The sequence below is a fragment of the Callorhinus ursinus genome, unplaced genomic scaffold (assembly GCF_003265705.2).
Source record: "Callorhinus ursinus isolate GAN/ISIS: 27379988/994484 unplaced genomic scaffold, GSC_fseal_2.0 scaffold8, whole genome shotgun sequence".
Taxonomy (NCBI): domain Eukaryota; kingdom Metazoa; phylum Chordata; class Mammalia; order Carnivora; family Otariidae; genus Callorhinus; species Callorhinus ursinus.
In genome coordinates this window covers 48,772,623-48,788,538 of record NW_027397070.1, presented here as the reverse complement: position 1 = coordinate 48,788,538, position 15,916 = coordinate 48,772,623, and the positions used below count along the sequence as shown (strand labels likewise).

Sequence of the window (15,916 nt, the reverse complement as noted above, 5' to 3'; positions counted from 1 at the left end):
GCTGTGTTTTTCCCACCTGGGGCTGTCAGTTAGCTGATATACATGGCTTCTTGCCCCAGCTGGATGATAAGCTCTTTGAAGGCAGAGTTCATGGCTGACCCCTTAGGGTTCACAGGATACCTGGCTCATGCTAGGCTCATGACCGGCACTGGACTGTCATTTGAGGAATGGATTTGTAGCGACCACAGGTAGGCCTATAGTATCTGAAAAAGGAGGTTCCAACTCTAGGGTGAGCCTGTCTGAGAGAGGGATACTTGGAGGGGAGGTACCTGGTCAGTCCCATTGAGGGCAGAATAATCACCATGAACACCAGAAAGATGTAACACTTGTTCACGATGATCAGATTCTGGCTTGATCTAGAAGAGAACAAACAAACATGTAATAAGAACCAGAGGCCTAACTACAGAATGGATGGGAAGACAGAGACAGCGACCTGGCCTAGAAAAGGGTTGGACAGTGCCTACCAATGCCACCCTCACAGAGCACTGGGAGCTGTGTGGTTGCTGGGAGGGCAGGGGCAGCAGCCTCAGCCAGCCTCGTCAGCCTTGGGCACAGGATGGGCGGAAGGGCACACACGTGCTGTGTGCTTGCTATCTTTGTTAGAGGGACATTACCAACGAGGCTCAGGATTCCTGCAGAGTTTCAATAATCTACATAAGCCATGTTCTTGGCCAGAGAAAAGACCAGTAAGGGTTTCTGTTAGGACAAACCTCTTGGCTTACTGCCTGGTCAGATGGTAGGAACTTCTGGTGTAGGAAATCACTTTTGAGACCCACACAGCCTTTAGGCAAAAGCAGGTCCACCTGCCCCAGGATATGGTAAATACCTTCCACCCAATTGGCTACCACCATAGGACGAGGAGCGCTAACCAGCTATTAGGGCTGAAGTTCCTATCTTTTAAAACCTGGGTGCCAGGGGCATCTGGGTGCCTCAGTCCATTAAACATCTGCCTTTGGCTCCGGTCATGATCCCGGGGCCCTGGGATGGAGTCCTGCTCAGCGGGGAGCCTGCTTCTCCCTCTGCCTCTGCTCTCCCCCATGCTCATGCTCTCTCCCTCTCAAATAAATAAATAAAATCTTTAAATAAAATGTGGGTGCTGCATGGGCTACACAGGTCTACAGGCAGGTTGGGTTCACAGGCTCCTCTCCTCCTCACCCCAGGCCTCCTGCCTGCAGGTCCTAGCTGCCTATCTCTGCTGACAGCTCCATCCCCTCAGTGCGTGGCTGGAGGCCGAGGGAGCAGCCCAAGGAGCACTTGGTTTGGGCCTGAACGTGCCTGAGATGGTGGCCCCATCTTAGCATTCCTGAGGCCAGAGGCCCAGAGACAACTCAGTCCCCTCTTTCAAAAAAAAAAAAATATATATATATATATATATATATCTTAGATTTGGGGATGGTTTTGGTTATCAAAACCCATGTCAATTTGATTCCCCAGGCTGGATGGGAGGCCCCGAGCACCAGGCTGGTGGAGGAGTGAGCAGGGGAAGAGGCCGGGGCCGGGGCAAAGAGCAGGGCTGGGGGAGGAGACCCCCCCTCACCTGGTCCAGTGGGCCTCTAGGAAGGCGGAGAGGTAGACAATCAGAGGCATGATCACTGTAAATGCCCAGAGCATCAGGGAGGGGAAGAACTGGGTTATGACTGGGTTCTGTGGGGGTAGAGAGCGGAAGGGTAGAGAGACATCAGTGTAAGCAGCACCCCTTCCCCTCTCAGGCCAACCCTGCTTCTCCCACACCTCTGGCCTCTTCTCTCCCCCTCCTCCCCCCACTTAATCCCAGAGCAGGTTTGGTTTCTCTGAGGCTGTCCAGTGGACCTGGCCTTCCTGGTCAGCCTTGCTGGCTAGCAGTCTGCCTGGCTGGGGTGGGCAGAGGCTGACACCCCAAGGTCAAGTGGTGCCCTCAAGGGGCACGGGTCTTCTATGCTGAGGTCCCCCGGAGGGGCAGCCTGGGCTTTCCCAAGGGACTTCGCCCTCGGGCCAGGGCCAGCTGCTGTCACTGACATCTCTCAGCTCAGAGAGAAGACACTCCCTTTCATGTGATGTCATATGAAAGGTGCTAGAGAAGGGGGCAGGTGTGAAGGAAGAATCCCTAGGGGAGCTGTGGTGCCCCTGGAGCCTACTGTGAAGCTGACAAGGGGGGTCAGAAGCAAGCAGCAGAAGTGGTGCATCTTGACTGTGCGTGTGTATGTGTGTGCATGTGTGTGCATACGTGTGCGTATTGTGCACACGCATGTGTACATGTGCGTTTGCATGTGTGCGTGTGCATACATGTGTGCATGTGCACATGTGTGCCTTGCATGTGTGCATGCATACTGTGCACGTGCATGCATGTGCGTATGCGTGCGTGTGTGCATGTGCATATGTGTGCCTGTGCATGTGTGCGTGTGTACTGTGCACGTGCATGCATGTTGTGTGCATGTGCGTATGTGTGCATGAGCGTGTGTGCATGTGCGTATGTGTGCCTGTGCATGCGTGTGCACATTGTGCACGTGCATGCGTGTGCGTGTGAGTATGTGTGCGTGTGCACGTGTGTGTGCACACGTGTGCGTGTGCACGCGTATGCATGTGCATGCATGTGTCGCTGGATAGGGATGGAGGTAATATGGAAGAGGAGGCCTTCTAGGCCCGTTATGACAGCCTGGAGGCTATAGGATTTGGAAATGGGTGGGGCCAGTCCAGTTCCTCGGCAGGCCCCTGTCAGGATGAAGCAGCCTCTAAGCTCAGGGATGGCCCCCCAAGCCCTGGCTCTCCCAGCCTGGAGTGGGTGTGTCTGGAGTGAGGGTGGTGGAGGTCCTCCTTCTCCCGGATGGCTGCATTGGAACTGACCTCACACTTCCCCAGCTTCAACCCTCTCCCTCAAACGAGGGACCCCTAGCTCTTGAAAGTGGGGAGAACAGAGCTGTCACACGGCCACATGTTGGCGGTGCACGGGAGCCGTGTTCCAGGGCCCCCCCCATCCCATCCTTCCCTCATCTCCCTGGGGCCCCCACGTCTGGCCCAAGCAGAGGCGGCACCTGCAGCTTCTCAATGGGGCGGGTGACGTTGTACATGTCGATGGTGTTGATGATGATGGCGGGCGTGGTGAGGAAGAAGAAGAAGAAGAAGAGGAAGGTGTTGATTGCGATAAAGCGGGCCCACCAATGGAAGCGGCGGACAGACAGGTGTTTCCTGGGGAGGGATGGAGGAGGAGGAGGCATTTAGGAGCTCGGGTCTCAGCCCTTGGATGGGGCCCACGTGCAGATTCCTGCATGCCAGCTGGAGACCCAGGCTGCCCTGGTCTAATTCAGCCCCCGGGGCCCAGACCTGCATGCACTGGGCCCTGGATCTGCCCCTCAGTCAAGTCGTTTGTCAAGGCCCTGGTGGTGGGCTGGGTTTGGGGGTAGGCTGAGGCTGTGGTGCTCAGCAGAGGACAGGGCCCAGCCCTGTGGGCAACAGAGTAGGAGAACAGGCCCCGATTCCTTTTCCACCCTGTTCCCTTCTTCAGTCTCAGAGGAGCTGAAAGGAGAGGGGAGGAGCAGAGGGGGCTTACCAAATGATGTCTTGAGGGTGTGGGGCCAGGGCGACCCTCCAGCGGTAGGATTTGACGATGGTGCTCACGGAGGACTGCTGGGGGTGCACGCCGCACTGGATGTATTTATAATCTTCCCGGATGCTGCGGAGATGCAGGGAGGAGACAGAGGTCTGGGGCTGAGGACAACGGGCTTAGGAGGGGGTCTCATGCCAGGGTCCTACAGATGGCCCCACTTCCTAGGGATTCTCGAAGCCTTGGGAATGCCTCCCAGGATCTTACAGTTAGGCAGCTCCTAAAGCCTAGTCCCTGGAGGAAAGGGGCAGCAGCGGGAGGGACTACCTGGGCAGGGAGGGGACCACATGGTTCTCAGTTAAAGTCTTTTCCCCTTGACAGCAGGGACAGCACAAAGATATGCTCTTTCCTTGAGGTTGACGGGGGAGGCGCTAACTTCAGCCTCATATTAGTATTAATAGCTACCAACTGAGTTCTTTTTGTGTGCCCGACACTGTGCTAATTGGCAATGAATAGAATCCGAGTCGAACAGATTACTAAATTGAGATGCCTGAAGACACAACCAAAGAGGGGCAGGTGCCGGCACTGAAGTCTTCGGTCTTATTCACATTTCTGCTGTAATTAAACCTCAGATCCTTTCTACTGGGTGACAATGTCTCAGAAAAGAAACAGTACTGGGGCATCTGGGTGGCTCAGTCGGTTAAGCGTCTACTTTCAGCTGAGGTCATGATCCCAGGGCCCTGGGATCGAGCCCCGCGTCGGGCTCCCCGCTCGGCGAGGAGCCTGCTTCTCCCTCTGCCTGCCGCTCCCCCTGCTTGTGCTCTCTTTCTCTCTGACAAATAAATAAATAAAATCTTAAAAAAAAAAAAAAAGGAAAAGAAAAGAACAGTATTGGCTTACATGGGTATACTGTTTTATGGAACATATATACTAAATAGATCACATATCCCTCCTTAACCCTCTGGGAGGTGGACAGGAAAGTTTTAAGCAAACAAATTTGACAGATAAAAAATTTGAGCGTATAAAGGACTTGCAAATTGCACACAATCGTATTTGACTAACTTCCAGGCTGTTCTACTTGTAGGGTGTGGGTGGGTGAGGACGAAGTGGTGTGTATGATCAGGCTCCCTCCGAGAGAGGAGGGCCCCCCACAATCCTCAAGGGGCTGGTGCCGGGGTTCTCATCTCTTTGACCCTATCCTAAGGATTCTTCCAGAACATACCTGATTGCATCTAATCTACTCCCCATCAAAGTAGAGCTGCCAGGGGTTGGGGCAGAGGAGGGAGGAGGCTGTAAGGCTATGAATTAGGGGAGGCCTGCAGCAGGAGAGCAGAAACAGCAAGGAGAGCTTCTCTACCCTGACTCTGTCATTTGTGGTGAGGAAAGGGGTGATGTGTAATGGGAAAAAAATGGATTCATTCTTGTCAAGGCCTAGAAGAGGAACCAAGATGTCTACTCTGACTACCTCCATGCTAAAGCAAGGACATATGGGGATGGGGAGCCCAGGGCCTGGATGGCTCTGGAGACAACCTGAGTCTGGCAGCTGTGGCGAAGTGGATGCAGACATGCTCTGGAAAGCAAGATGGCAGGGCTGCCTGTGAGGAGCACGGAGGGGTTGAGGGGTGGTCAGAATATGGCAAACTGGAGGGAGGTTCTCTTTCATCTCCCCTTGGCTGGAATGGGGGTGAAAGAGGGTGGTTTCAGAGAAGCAGAAGCCCATTCTCAGGGCTGGGCTAGGCACAGCAAGCTGCTGGCCCCGGCACTCACTGCTTCGTCATCCTGGTGTCCTGGAAGGTGACAAAGATCAGGTCCAGACGCTTCAGCCGAACGCGGTTGAGCTCAGCGTTGAACTCATCAGTCAGCTGCTCCTCCAGCTCACTATAATATTGCTCTGCATCTACCTGGGGTGAGATTTGGCCCTCAGAGCTGGAGAAGCCAGAGCGCTAGGAAGGCCTCCCCTAGACATAAGGCCTCTCTCCACTCGGGTGGTGAGCCTGAGGCCTCGGTTCCATTCCCAACTCCCTTCAAAGCCTGGCAAAGAGCTCAGGATCCCAGTGGGCTCCCAGATCCCAGCTCAAGAACAGGAAAAGGCCATGACTCTGAAATTAGCTCCTTGCTCTTAGATCGGGGGAAGGGGAGGCACACCTGGGGGCTAGGGGATGCTTCTGGACTTGGGCAGGACTCCAGAGGAGTGACAGAATGTGTCTCCAGCATTTTCAGGAAATGGGGATGATTCTTTTTCTGGACTGGCTAGAGTTCAGTCCTGCCCTGTGGTCTCCTTCTAGCCACAGTGGTTGGGTGAGAAGATGGAGCCCAGAGCCTTCAAATGTTCCTGTCCTCGCCCTTTGAAAGCCTGAGGCATGGCAGCCTACAGCAGTCTACCATGTTCTCGCTGGTCCTCCCATCCAAGACTGGAAGTGGGCAAGAGCAAGCCTCCCTGGATCGCTCCAGAGGGGGATCCAAGAAAGGCTTCAGCTCCTCTACATTCTCCACGGGGAGGCACGGCATGGCAGAAAGGGAGGGAGGAGCCAGGAGTCACAGCACCAGAGCAGATCTGAATGGGGCCCGAGGGTACAGAGCCCTGGACAGAGCTGGAGACCCTGTGCCCCCGCCCCTCCTCTGCCGTGTCCCTTGATTCCCCGGGCCAGGTACCTCCTTGAAGCAGGTCCAGCACTTGCAGAAGCACAGGCGGGAGCAGGGGTGGGTCTTGATCATCACCTTCCCGCTCTTCTTGGCCTTGGCAGTGTAGTAGAGCCGGCCCCGCATCGCGTGGCGCCTGTTGGCCGGCAGGCAATGAGAGGAAGCATCTTGTGGTCTGGGGGGACCAGCAGCGCCACACCCTCCCCTTGCATCCCCCAGCACAGATCCAGACAGGCCCTGCTGCCGACTCACCTCTGATCATCCAGCTCAATCAGCATCCTGACGTCATAGCAGAAGTGGACTCTGGTCACCACGCACCCCGGGTAAGCCTCACTGTAGCCACAGACACAGATGCTGAACCAGCCTGTGGTGCTGGGGATGGGCCATACTACTCTGACCCCCACCCAGAACTACAGCCCACAGGGCCGAGTAGCTCAGCTGCCTGTGGTCCCTGGTTCTTGGATGGGAGACTCTATTCCTTGTTCCTAAGGTCAAATTTCAGAGGTGAACCCTGGTAATCAGAGATTTGCCACATCCTTCCCAGATGATCCAGAATAGGGCCAGCAGGCAGAACTGGAAATTCCTGCCCATGAGAGATAATTAGCTCCTGGGCTAGGACCTTGGGTCACAAAAGATGCCCCAACATGACCTGCTCTAGATAACTGTGGTCCAGGAGCTCGCCGGGCTCTGTGGTTAGAGTAATGAGGGAAAGGAAGAAAATGATACCCCTCACCATGCAGGAAAGCCCTTGACTTCAGAAACCCTGCTCTGGCCCCAGGGCCTCCGCCATTCTGGAAGGCTACTCCTGAGTCAAGTCCAGGATGGGCTACCACTTGGAGTGTCTCTCGCTCTACCATCTTATGCCAACTTACTACCCACATGAAGATGTAGGCAGGGTTACCGGGAAGAGGCAATCCATGCTTTAGCCCACTCTGACCCACTTACTGAAAATGCTTAATGATGATTTCCGGGTCTTGGATGTCCGTGGGGACATAGGTGATCATCAGTGTCCTTGTGACCTAGGTGGGGGGGGCAAATGGAGAAAGAAGACTGATTACACAGGACTCCCAGATGTCCGGGTCTTTGGTGGCCCAGAACTGTCTGGAGTAGGCCCACTACTCAACAGGCTGCCCCCTCGCTTCCCTGGCCTGCATCCCTGACTTCAGTAGGCTGTGCGCTGTGGGCGGTGGGCAGCTACAGGCAGGCATGCCGCATCTCTGTTACTCTCTGGGGCCCTGCTGCAGGCCCCCTACCACAGACAGCTGAGGTCAAGGGAGAAAGAGCCAGAAGCTGCAGACAGGGCCAGCCAGGGAGGAGGCCCAGAGCTCCGGGACCGACAGACGGTGCTCATGCTCTTGTGCTATCTCTGCCACCATTCTGGCCGCGCTGTCGTCCACAAAGTAGGGCCGTCCCTAACGTGAGACTGCGCAGGGGAGTTAGGAGGTGTGGAGACTCTGGGGAGGGGATGAGGAAGCCCCTCAAACTTCACATTTTATTCTGTCAGTGGGAAACGTCGTCCTGAGTCATCCCCTCAGGGTGACAATCTGGTAAACTGAGCTTCAAGAGATAGGAGTCTCAGCAGAAGCTTCTGGTGACAAGAAGGAAAGCTGAAGTAGCTGAGTCCAGACTGGTCAAGGGTGCCCAAGCCTCTGTGCCTGCAGGCCAAACACATTTGGGGTAACCTTTCAGGGGTATGTGGATTTGCGTTCTGGGGTGGGGTAGACTGAATCAGTCCTTTAGGATGGATGGCATCGAGGGAGCTGATCCCACTCCACTGAAGCTCTGAATGGCCGAGGACAGAGCCAGGGATGTTAGTTGTCACTGTTTTCCTTCCCCACCAGGGCCAGGACAGCCCGCACGCCCCTTCCCTTCCTGGTGCTGGTGCTGGTGCTGGTGCTGGAGCTCGGGCTGGGGCTGGAGCAGAGGTGGGGTGGGGCTGGGCTGGGGCTGGGCTGGGGCTGGAGCTGGAGCTGGAGCTGAGGCCAAGACTGGGGCTGGGGTTGGGCTGGAGCTGGGGCTGGGCTGGGGCTGGGGCTATGTGGGTGCTGGTGCAGGTGTGGGTGTGGTTATTACCTTGGGTGGGCAGCACTGCCAGGCCCACCTGCAGCCCCCCAGCCTCATCTCTACACCCCGAGGGCAGCTGTGCACATTAAACACTGGGACTGCCAGTGTTAGCCAGCAAGGTGTGGGGCACCTGGGTGGCTCAGTCTGTTAAGCATCTGCCTTCAGCTCAGGTCATGATCCCAGGGTCCTGGGATGGAGCCCCGCATCGGGCTCCCTGCTCGCTCCCTGCTCGGGCGGGAAGCCTGCTTCTCCCTCTCCCACTCCCCCTGCTTGTCCTTCCTCTTTTACTGTGTCTCTCTCTGTCAAATAAATAAAATCTTAAAAAAAATAAAAAGGTGTGAAGAGTTAAAGCCCCGAATGCAGCCTCAACCAGTGATGGCCAGGGAGCCGGTGGGAATGTGCAGACCGCTCCCCCAGGGGGGGAACACCAAGGGCGCGTGTCCTCCCCGACTCCCAGCAGTGAGAGCCACTCCCTAACCATTCCCTCCTACCTGCGTCTTCTTCCCACTTCCCCACCCTCTAGTGGTTTCTCCTAGGATCACCTTCAAAATAAGTGAATGCTGTGCAAACTCTTATCTTAGGGCCTGCTTGGGAGGTGGGGTGACCCAAACCAGGACAGTGGGGCTACCTGGGCCGGGCCCTGGAGTCTCTGACCTCAGAGACTGTGGAAGGGCGAGGACCTTGGGCACTCCCCAGCAGGGGACACTAGGCACTTAGGATGGAAGTGCCCTGCTGGTCCAGGTGTTTGTTAATCTTTTAGTTTGTGGATGGCCGGGGCTGAGGGGTCTTCAGAGAGGGTCCGGGCAGCAGGGCAAGGGGCAGGAGGCCTCTGGGAGCAGCCGTTTACCGACCGGTGTGGAAGCGTTCCAGGGGTTTACCAAGCAGGACAGCTGTGCGAGGTGCCGGGTAATGACTCACCGGGCCAAGGGGCGGAGGTTTGCCCTGCTTGGGTGAGACTGCCCCCCAAAGGTGTGCAGAATGTGAGAACTGGGATGCCTCTGAAGGCGGGAGTGGGGTGTTCCAGCGGGGGCAGGCTCTGGCTGGGAGGGAGCAGCTTGGGAGTTCTTGTCACTTACTCACCTTGTAGCTCTTCTTGGGCACAAACCCTAAACAGTGATGAGCCATGAAGACGAGGTTGATGAGGAAGTAGAGGAAGGAGAAGCAGCTATGCAGCCACAGGACCTTACTCCTGCCGGGAACAAGACACAGGAGGGGTGAGACCACCCTCTCCCACCCCAGGCAGTCTCCTGCTGCCCTCTGGTACTTCCAGACACTCGGCCACCTTGGAAGGGGATGGCCATGGTAAGAAGGGGGCGGGGCACGCCAGCTACCGCAGGCCAACATTTACTGAGTGCTTACTATGTGCCAGACCCAGGGTGGGACTAGATGCTTTCTGTACATTTTCTCACCAGATTCTCACACCCTCGGAGGGTGTTTCTATGACTATCTTCATTTTATCCATAGGGAAATGAGGGTCAGAAGCAGAGGTCACTCCCAGCCCTGGCAGCACTGGGAGGTGAGCCTGGGGCAGAGGACGCCCAGGGACTCCTCACCACCATATCAGGCTGCTGGAGGCTCCAGCTCATGCTCCCACAGCTGCCCGGCAGCCCAAGTTGGGGGGGGCATCGGCCCTCAGTGCCGAGGGATGGGGGGGTCCTACTCGGGCCCCAAGGGAGGAGGGCCCGGCGGATTCGCTCTACCTCTCCTGGGACGGGAAGAGTGGTGGCACCAGGGCTTTGGGCTCGTACGATGCTGTCCCAAGGCATCCGGCCAAGAGGACTGTTCAGAAATAGGACCCACCTTATTTGGTGCGGTTTGAGAAGAGAAAGCTGCCTTGCTTCAAAATCTCTCCTTGACACTTGCCCCTGTGCCTGACGTTTCACCGAATATTCCCTACCCAGCTAGGTGTCCCATCCTCCATGTCCTCGGGGGGGGCAAGTTTCTCTGGACTCTGAGGAACACTCCAGCTCTCTGCCAGTATGGACTTACGGATGTTGAAGGTCTTTCCTGCCCTATTAAAACTAACATCTTGTCGGGAAGGCGTAGGCACCTTATGCCGGTGGCTGGCCTGGGAGAAGCTGGTGAGCTCTGCTCCGGGGTTGGCAGCACCAGGGGAGGGGCCGCCTGGAGGGAGAGGTAAGATGCCCATAGCCCCATCCTGCTGATTTGGGAGCTGATGGATTGCAGGGTGCAGGGGCAAGTGGGGCAGGGATGCGTGAACCCCCACTCACACCTGCTGGACCTGCCCCTTCAGCTTTGTCAGGAAGTCGGCCACGTGTGGCCAAGACCCCCAGCGGGCCTGTTTTCTCAGCATGGACCAGCAGGGCCACATGTGGCTTAGTACACATTGACTGAGCCACCAGTTGGGTTGGCTGCTGCTGAAATTCACGAATCACGACCAATGTTTGTTCCTCCCCTGCTTCCCCTCAGACTAGGAATGCAGCTCGGGGTGGGCAGGCACTGCCCCGGACCCAGGGCCAGCTAACGGCAGAGGCGGGGCATGAAGCCGGGTCACGTGGGTCCTCAGCCCCCACCCCCACCCCCCGGGGGTATGGGAATCGGGTCTATGAGTTAGTCATTAGATGAGGGGTTGACATGCACTATTTTTGGGCAGGAAAGAATAGCTCAAGCCTCTGCTTGCTACCGGGTCCTTGCCACTTGGGTGCCGGATGTAGGAAACCAACAGGACTGTCTTTCCAGGTCTTTGGAGTGGCCAGTTTGGGTGGTTCTACCTATTACAGATATGGGGACACCGAGGCACCAAGAGAATGCAACTTCTGGCCTCCCGCTCAGTACACGGGTCCCAAGGAAACCAGGCCTTTCTTAGCAGCAAAGCAGTGCCCAGGTTTTCGACCCACACATTGGACCTTCTCTCCCCACCAATGCCCCAGCCAGTAGAACGGGTGGTAAGAGGATCAGGTACCTACTCTATGGAGACATTGACAATGGTGGTCCGACCAAAGTGGCTATTCCAATCTGGAAGAGAAGAAAGTGGCTGACCTCAAGGCCGGTTCCTTGATTGAGTGAGTTGAGGGGGCTGCTTGAGTTCAAGGTTCCTGAATGCATGCCTGGGGTCTGGAGATGCTTGCCTATGTCCTGCCCTTCCTTCTCGTCCCCCAGAACTTGCCTCCAACTCCCAAGAAAGCCAGCAGAGGCCTCTTCTTCTCCCTGGGACTACTGGTTAGGGCTCTACGGCTGTGACGTGAGACCAAGTCTTGGTGTGGCATCCCCAGTGCCCAACTGGAGCGTGGCAGACACCAGTAAGCGCTTACTGAAGGAGCCCAGGGCCCCGCCATGAGTGGAGGGATGAAATCAGCAAGGCTGTTACCACTGGCAACAATCACAAGAATGTCACGTTGCCTCATTGGGACAGAATAAATCCTTCTGGCAAACTGCATTAGCTTGTCGGTTTAGACATCTCTGGATGTTATGAAACGTGTCCAGAAATCCTGCATTAATATAACATATACATTATATACAATAGATCACTGCCAACACACTAGCTCTTGGGAAGAGAATTTGGAAAGACGGAAGTTGCTGACTCTGGTAACGGTATGTGGTGGCGCAGACATTGCGTGCTACCTTGAATTAACTGAAGTCTACGTCTGGCTGAGGAGAAACAGCCATCTGAGGAACCAGGGTACCACTGGCTGCCACCCGGGCATGGTGGGCGCTACATGACCCCACCTAGTTACACAGCCTTCAGCTCTGCCCCTCCTCACGTTGCTAAGTGAAATACTGGCTATTATCCACTGAGCACTCACTACGAGCCGGGCACCAGGCATGCATTCTCTCCCAATCCCCATGACAGTTGAGGACCCGACGCCCAGGGAGCCTGATCTGCTGCATATAAGACGAAATAATTTGCTAGATTGGGCGAAGGTGTTTTCTGGGAAGCAGATGTGGGTCAAAGTTGGGGAACCAAGATTTTTCTGTCTTCGAAGCCCAAGCCCACAATGTCAGTCTGTCTAAAGGACGTGCCCTTTTATAACAAGCGTAGCTAGACTTCCTAGGAGACCAATTTTGCACTTCTAGGGCTGTGTCTGGCCGCCGTGGGGGTTGGGAGAGATCGAGTTCAGGGATCTCTGCCGTAGGTCACATGCCATAAAAAGGCCTCGCAAGCACTTGGCCGGGTGTAGCACGGGGCTGCCGATAAACCTTCAGTTCCAGGCTGAATTACTATTGCACGCCTGCTGTACCAAGGTCCTGAGCCAGCCTCGTGACGACGGATGTCTCCTCTCCAGTCTCCACGTGGGAGAGCTGAAGTTCGGGGGGCCTCAGCTCACATAACTAATTTTGAGAAGTGGAATTCCATTTTGGATTTCTAGACTCGAGACCCATGCTCTGTCCTGCCTCCCGGGCTGCCCCTCTGCTCTGGGGGCCCAGGGCCCCGGGCGCACTGAGCTCCGCCTACCCAGAACGGTTCCGGTGTAGTTGACGGGCAAGATGATACCCAAGGAGGGGATGCAGAGGATGAGCACAAAGATGATGAGGTGATACTGGAACATGATGTAGATGCGGGCATCATCTCCACACTTGCTGATCAGATCCTCGTTCCTGGAAGAGACATACAGACAAGGACATTTCTCAGGAGACTGTGCGGCCACAGGGTACACTGGAAGGAGGGCGAGGAAGAGAAGATTATCACCCTACCCCCAAGTTTTTATTTTTAATTTTTTTTTAGAATTATCACCCTTTGTCTTAAAGCCTCTATCATGCCTGAAATGTATTTCACTGAATTTCACAGGCATATCCAAAGCAGAAGCTGTTACACACACACACTTGGGAATCCAGAGGCACTTTTGAAATCAAGCAGTCATTCCATCTTTTCTTGCTTCGTGTTGAGTGCTTGCTATGGGGCGTGCACCAGACCAACTAGTAGTGATACGGAGAAGCATCCGATTTAAGTTGTTTCTTTTAATTTGTAAATTAAAAGGGAATTCTTTTTATTTATTTATTTATTGAGAGAGAGAGAGAGAGCATGAGGGGGGGAGGGTCAGAGGGAGAAGCAGACTCCCCGCTGAGCGGGGGCCCGATGCGGGCTCCAGGGACTCCAGGATCGTGACCTGAGCCGAAGGCAGCCGCCTAACTGACTGAGCCACCCAGGTGCCCTAAAAGAGAATTCTTAAGGTCACAATGAGATATCACTCCACACTGCCAGATTGGCCAAAGTTAGAAAGTCAGACAATAGCAAGTGCTGGCGAAGGTATGGGGGCACTGGGAGCTCTCCCCCATGCACGGGTACATACTCCGGCACCGCTGCTTTGGCGAACAGTTGGTATCATCTAAGGACACTGACTACATGCACAGCCTGTGACCCAGCAGCTCCACGCCTCGTTTTATTCCCAGTGGAAACACAGGCACATGTATATCAAGAGACATGTATAAGAATCTCAGCTGCATTATTTCTAACAGCCCCAAACAACTTAAATGTCTACCCAAGGTGGAAACGGACACAAGAATTGTGAGATATAGGGGCGCCTGGCTGGCTCAGTCAGTGGAGCGTGCGACTCTAGATCTTGGGGGTGTGAGCTGAGGCCCCCACATTGGGCATAGAGTCTACTTTAAAAAAAAGAGTGTGAGATACATATGTATATGTATATATGTGAGAGCTATATGTAATGATATAGATATAGAATGAAATACTATACAGAGATAAAAAAAAATGAATGACCACAGCTGAATTTCACAAACACAATGTTGAGTGAAAGATCCAGGCACAAACAATATATACGAATGTTTCCATAGACAAAGTTCAAAAATAGGCAATACTAAACTACGGAGAGTGAAGTCAGGATACTGGATGTCTTTGGAGAGGGGGAGGTAGGGGGAGGTCACAGGGGGTTGGGAAGGAGCAGGAGGAGAGCTCCTGGAGCGCTGGCAATTCTAATCCTTGACCTGCTTTGCTACAGCTGAGCTGGACCTTGATTTTTGTGCACTTGTCCATATGTGTGTTATACTTCAAAAAGAAATTTAAAAGCAACACATGCTTATTACAGAATTTGGGGGAAATACAAAGAAGAAAATCATTCGCCTATAATCTCATCCAACCTAAGATAATGACCATGAAGCATTTGGGTCCATTGCTTTAGTTTTTTGTGGTTGTGCCGGTTTAATTTCGTGACTATAGTATAAACAGCATTGGATGTATTGTTGTGTTGCTTAGGTTTTCATCTGAAGCCTTTTCTGACTGTTTCACGTTTTGTCTAAATGTTTTTCATGGCTGCACAGTGGTAATGGTGATAGTGGTCTCCACTTATGGGGCGCTGGTTCATACCCAGCACCAAGGTGGCCTCCCCACTCCGCTGGTGGACGTCCCAGGGTTTACTCACCCCTGCTCTCCGGTCAGGCTCGTAGAGTGTATGCAACTTCTAGCATCCAGTCCAGGATTCAGATTTATTTTTAAACAATACTATAAAGAGCATATCTTCAAGGCGTTTCAATAATCCCCATTTAGGGAATTATTTAGAGCTCTCGATTTTTTTTTTTTTTAACTGCAAGCCGTTAAAATACTTCCTGCCTTGGACTTGAGAATTAAATCCCAAGAATGGGGTGGGTGGGAACTGGTGAGAAGGCGGGGTGCTGGGGAGCGGGAATGAAGGGAGGGTCCTGCGGCAGGCTTGGGTGCCAAGACCTGGTCACCTGACAGGAGTGAGCCTCAGACAGGGTGGGGCGAGAGAGCCTCCAGTCTCAGGAGGGAGCCGAGACACTGACCCCCCGCCCCAAAGTTCCAGCCACCACCCTCCTCCTCACAACTAATTCTCCTGTTGGCTCTGGTCGCTTCCCTCCTGCTTCCTCTTTCTGGACACCCACTGTATCCACTGTCTTCTCTCATCTTCGAATTCACAGCCACCTCTCTCCACATCTCGGAAATACCACCGGGTTCAAGGGCACATTGGCTACTCTGAAATACAAGAAACTCCTCAAGCCTCCATTCCCTGACCGATTGCCCTCAAGTTCCAGCCAACATCTTCACTCCCTCCTCCCACCCACCTCTTCGTCTGCCTCAACTTCACAGACACCTGACCCAGGAACCGTCCCCCCAGTGGAGAACCAAATCACTGACGTCCACGCCCTCTGCGTGCTCTCATTGCACTCAACCAGGAGCTCGGAGCTCACAGGCTGCCCGCCACACCCTGGAGGGCTTCAGGGAGGCCAGCCCTAAAGATCACGGCTCCTCCCTCCTGCCCCTGTGGCACTCTTTCTTGATCTAGCTTCCCGTTCTGGGTGACTGATCCGCTCCCACAATTTCAACTATGACCTCCTGCACCCATCTCCCAGGCCAAGCCCTCCCGCTCGGACCTTTCTCCGAAGCTTTAACGAACCCTGTTTTTCAATAGCTTGCTGGTCAACTCGCGGGTTTGCCCTAGCCATAATTCATCATTCTCCCAGCTCCTCGTATCTCATCAGCATCCACCTAGTAGCATTACTATCTTCCCCAGAGACCAGACTTGGATCACTCCTTTTCTTAACCAGTTGGAGGCCAGATGGGAGGCCAAGGCCCATGGACTGTAGCCCCATGATCTCTCTCCATCTGCCTCCTCCCTTGGTCAGCACTCCCTCTCACCTGGACACTGGAAAACCCTCCTTAGGTGCTCACCTCGCCTCTGGACTTGCTCGACTGCCAGTCCCCCCCATACTCCTGCCTACAAACAGATTCTCACCCTGAGTACCCTACTCAAAATTAGGAATTAG

General features: G+C 54.5%; 1 protein-coding gene across 3 annotated transcripts in view; it reads right to left on the bottom strand.

Annotated features, from left to right (window-relative positions):
- Window positions 1-15,916, bottom strand: part of TMEM63C (transmembrane protein 63C) — a 41,092-nt gene that overhangs the window by 12,675 nt on the left and 12,501 nt on the right. For all 3 annotated transcript variants that reach the window (XM_025870467.2, XM_073895635.1, XM_073895636.1), the window contains exons 6-16: window positions 12,636-12,778; window positions 11,149-11,197; window positions 9,302-9,410; window positions 7,103-7,176; window positions 6,410-6,490; window positions 6,170-6,293; window positions 5,285-5,418; window positions 3,524-3,646; window positions 3,009-3,162; window positions 1,538-1,644; window positions 270-356 (exon numbers count right to left, since the gene is read on the bottom strand). In XM_025870467.2, coding sequence (XP_025726252.1) covers window positions 270-356; window positions 1,538-1,644; window positions 3,009-3,162; window positions 3,524-3,646; window positions 5,285-5,418; window positions 6,170-6,293; window positions 6,410-6,490; window positions 7,103-7,176; window positions 9,302-9,410; window positions 11,149-11,197; window positions 12,636-12,778 — 1,185 coding nt within the window. The remainder of the gene's footprint in view (window positions 1-269; window positions 357-1,537; window positions 1,645-3,008; window positions 3,163-3,523; window positions 3,647-5,284; window positions 5,419-6,169; window positions 6,294-6,409; window positions 6,491-7,102; window positions 7,177-9,301; window positions 9,411-11,148; window positions 11,198-12,635; window positions 12,779-15,916) is intronic.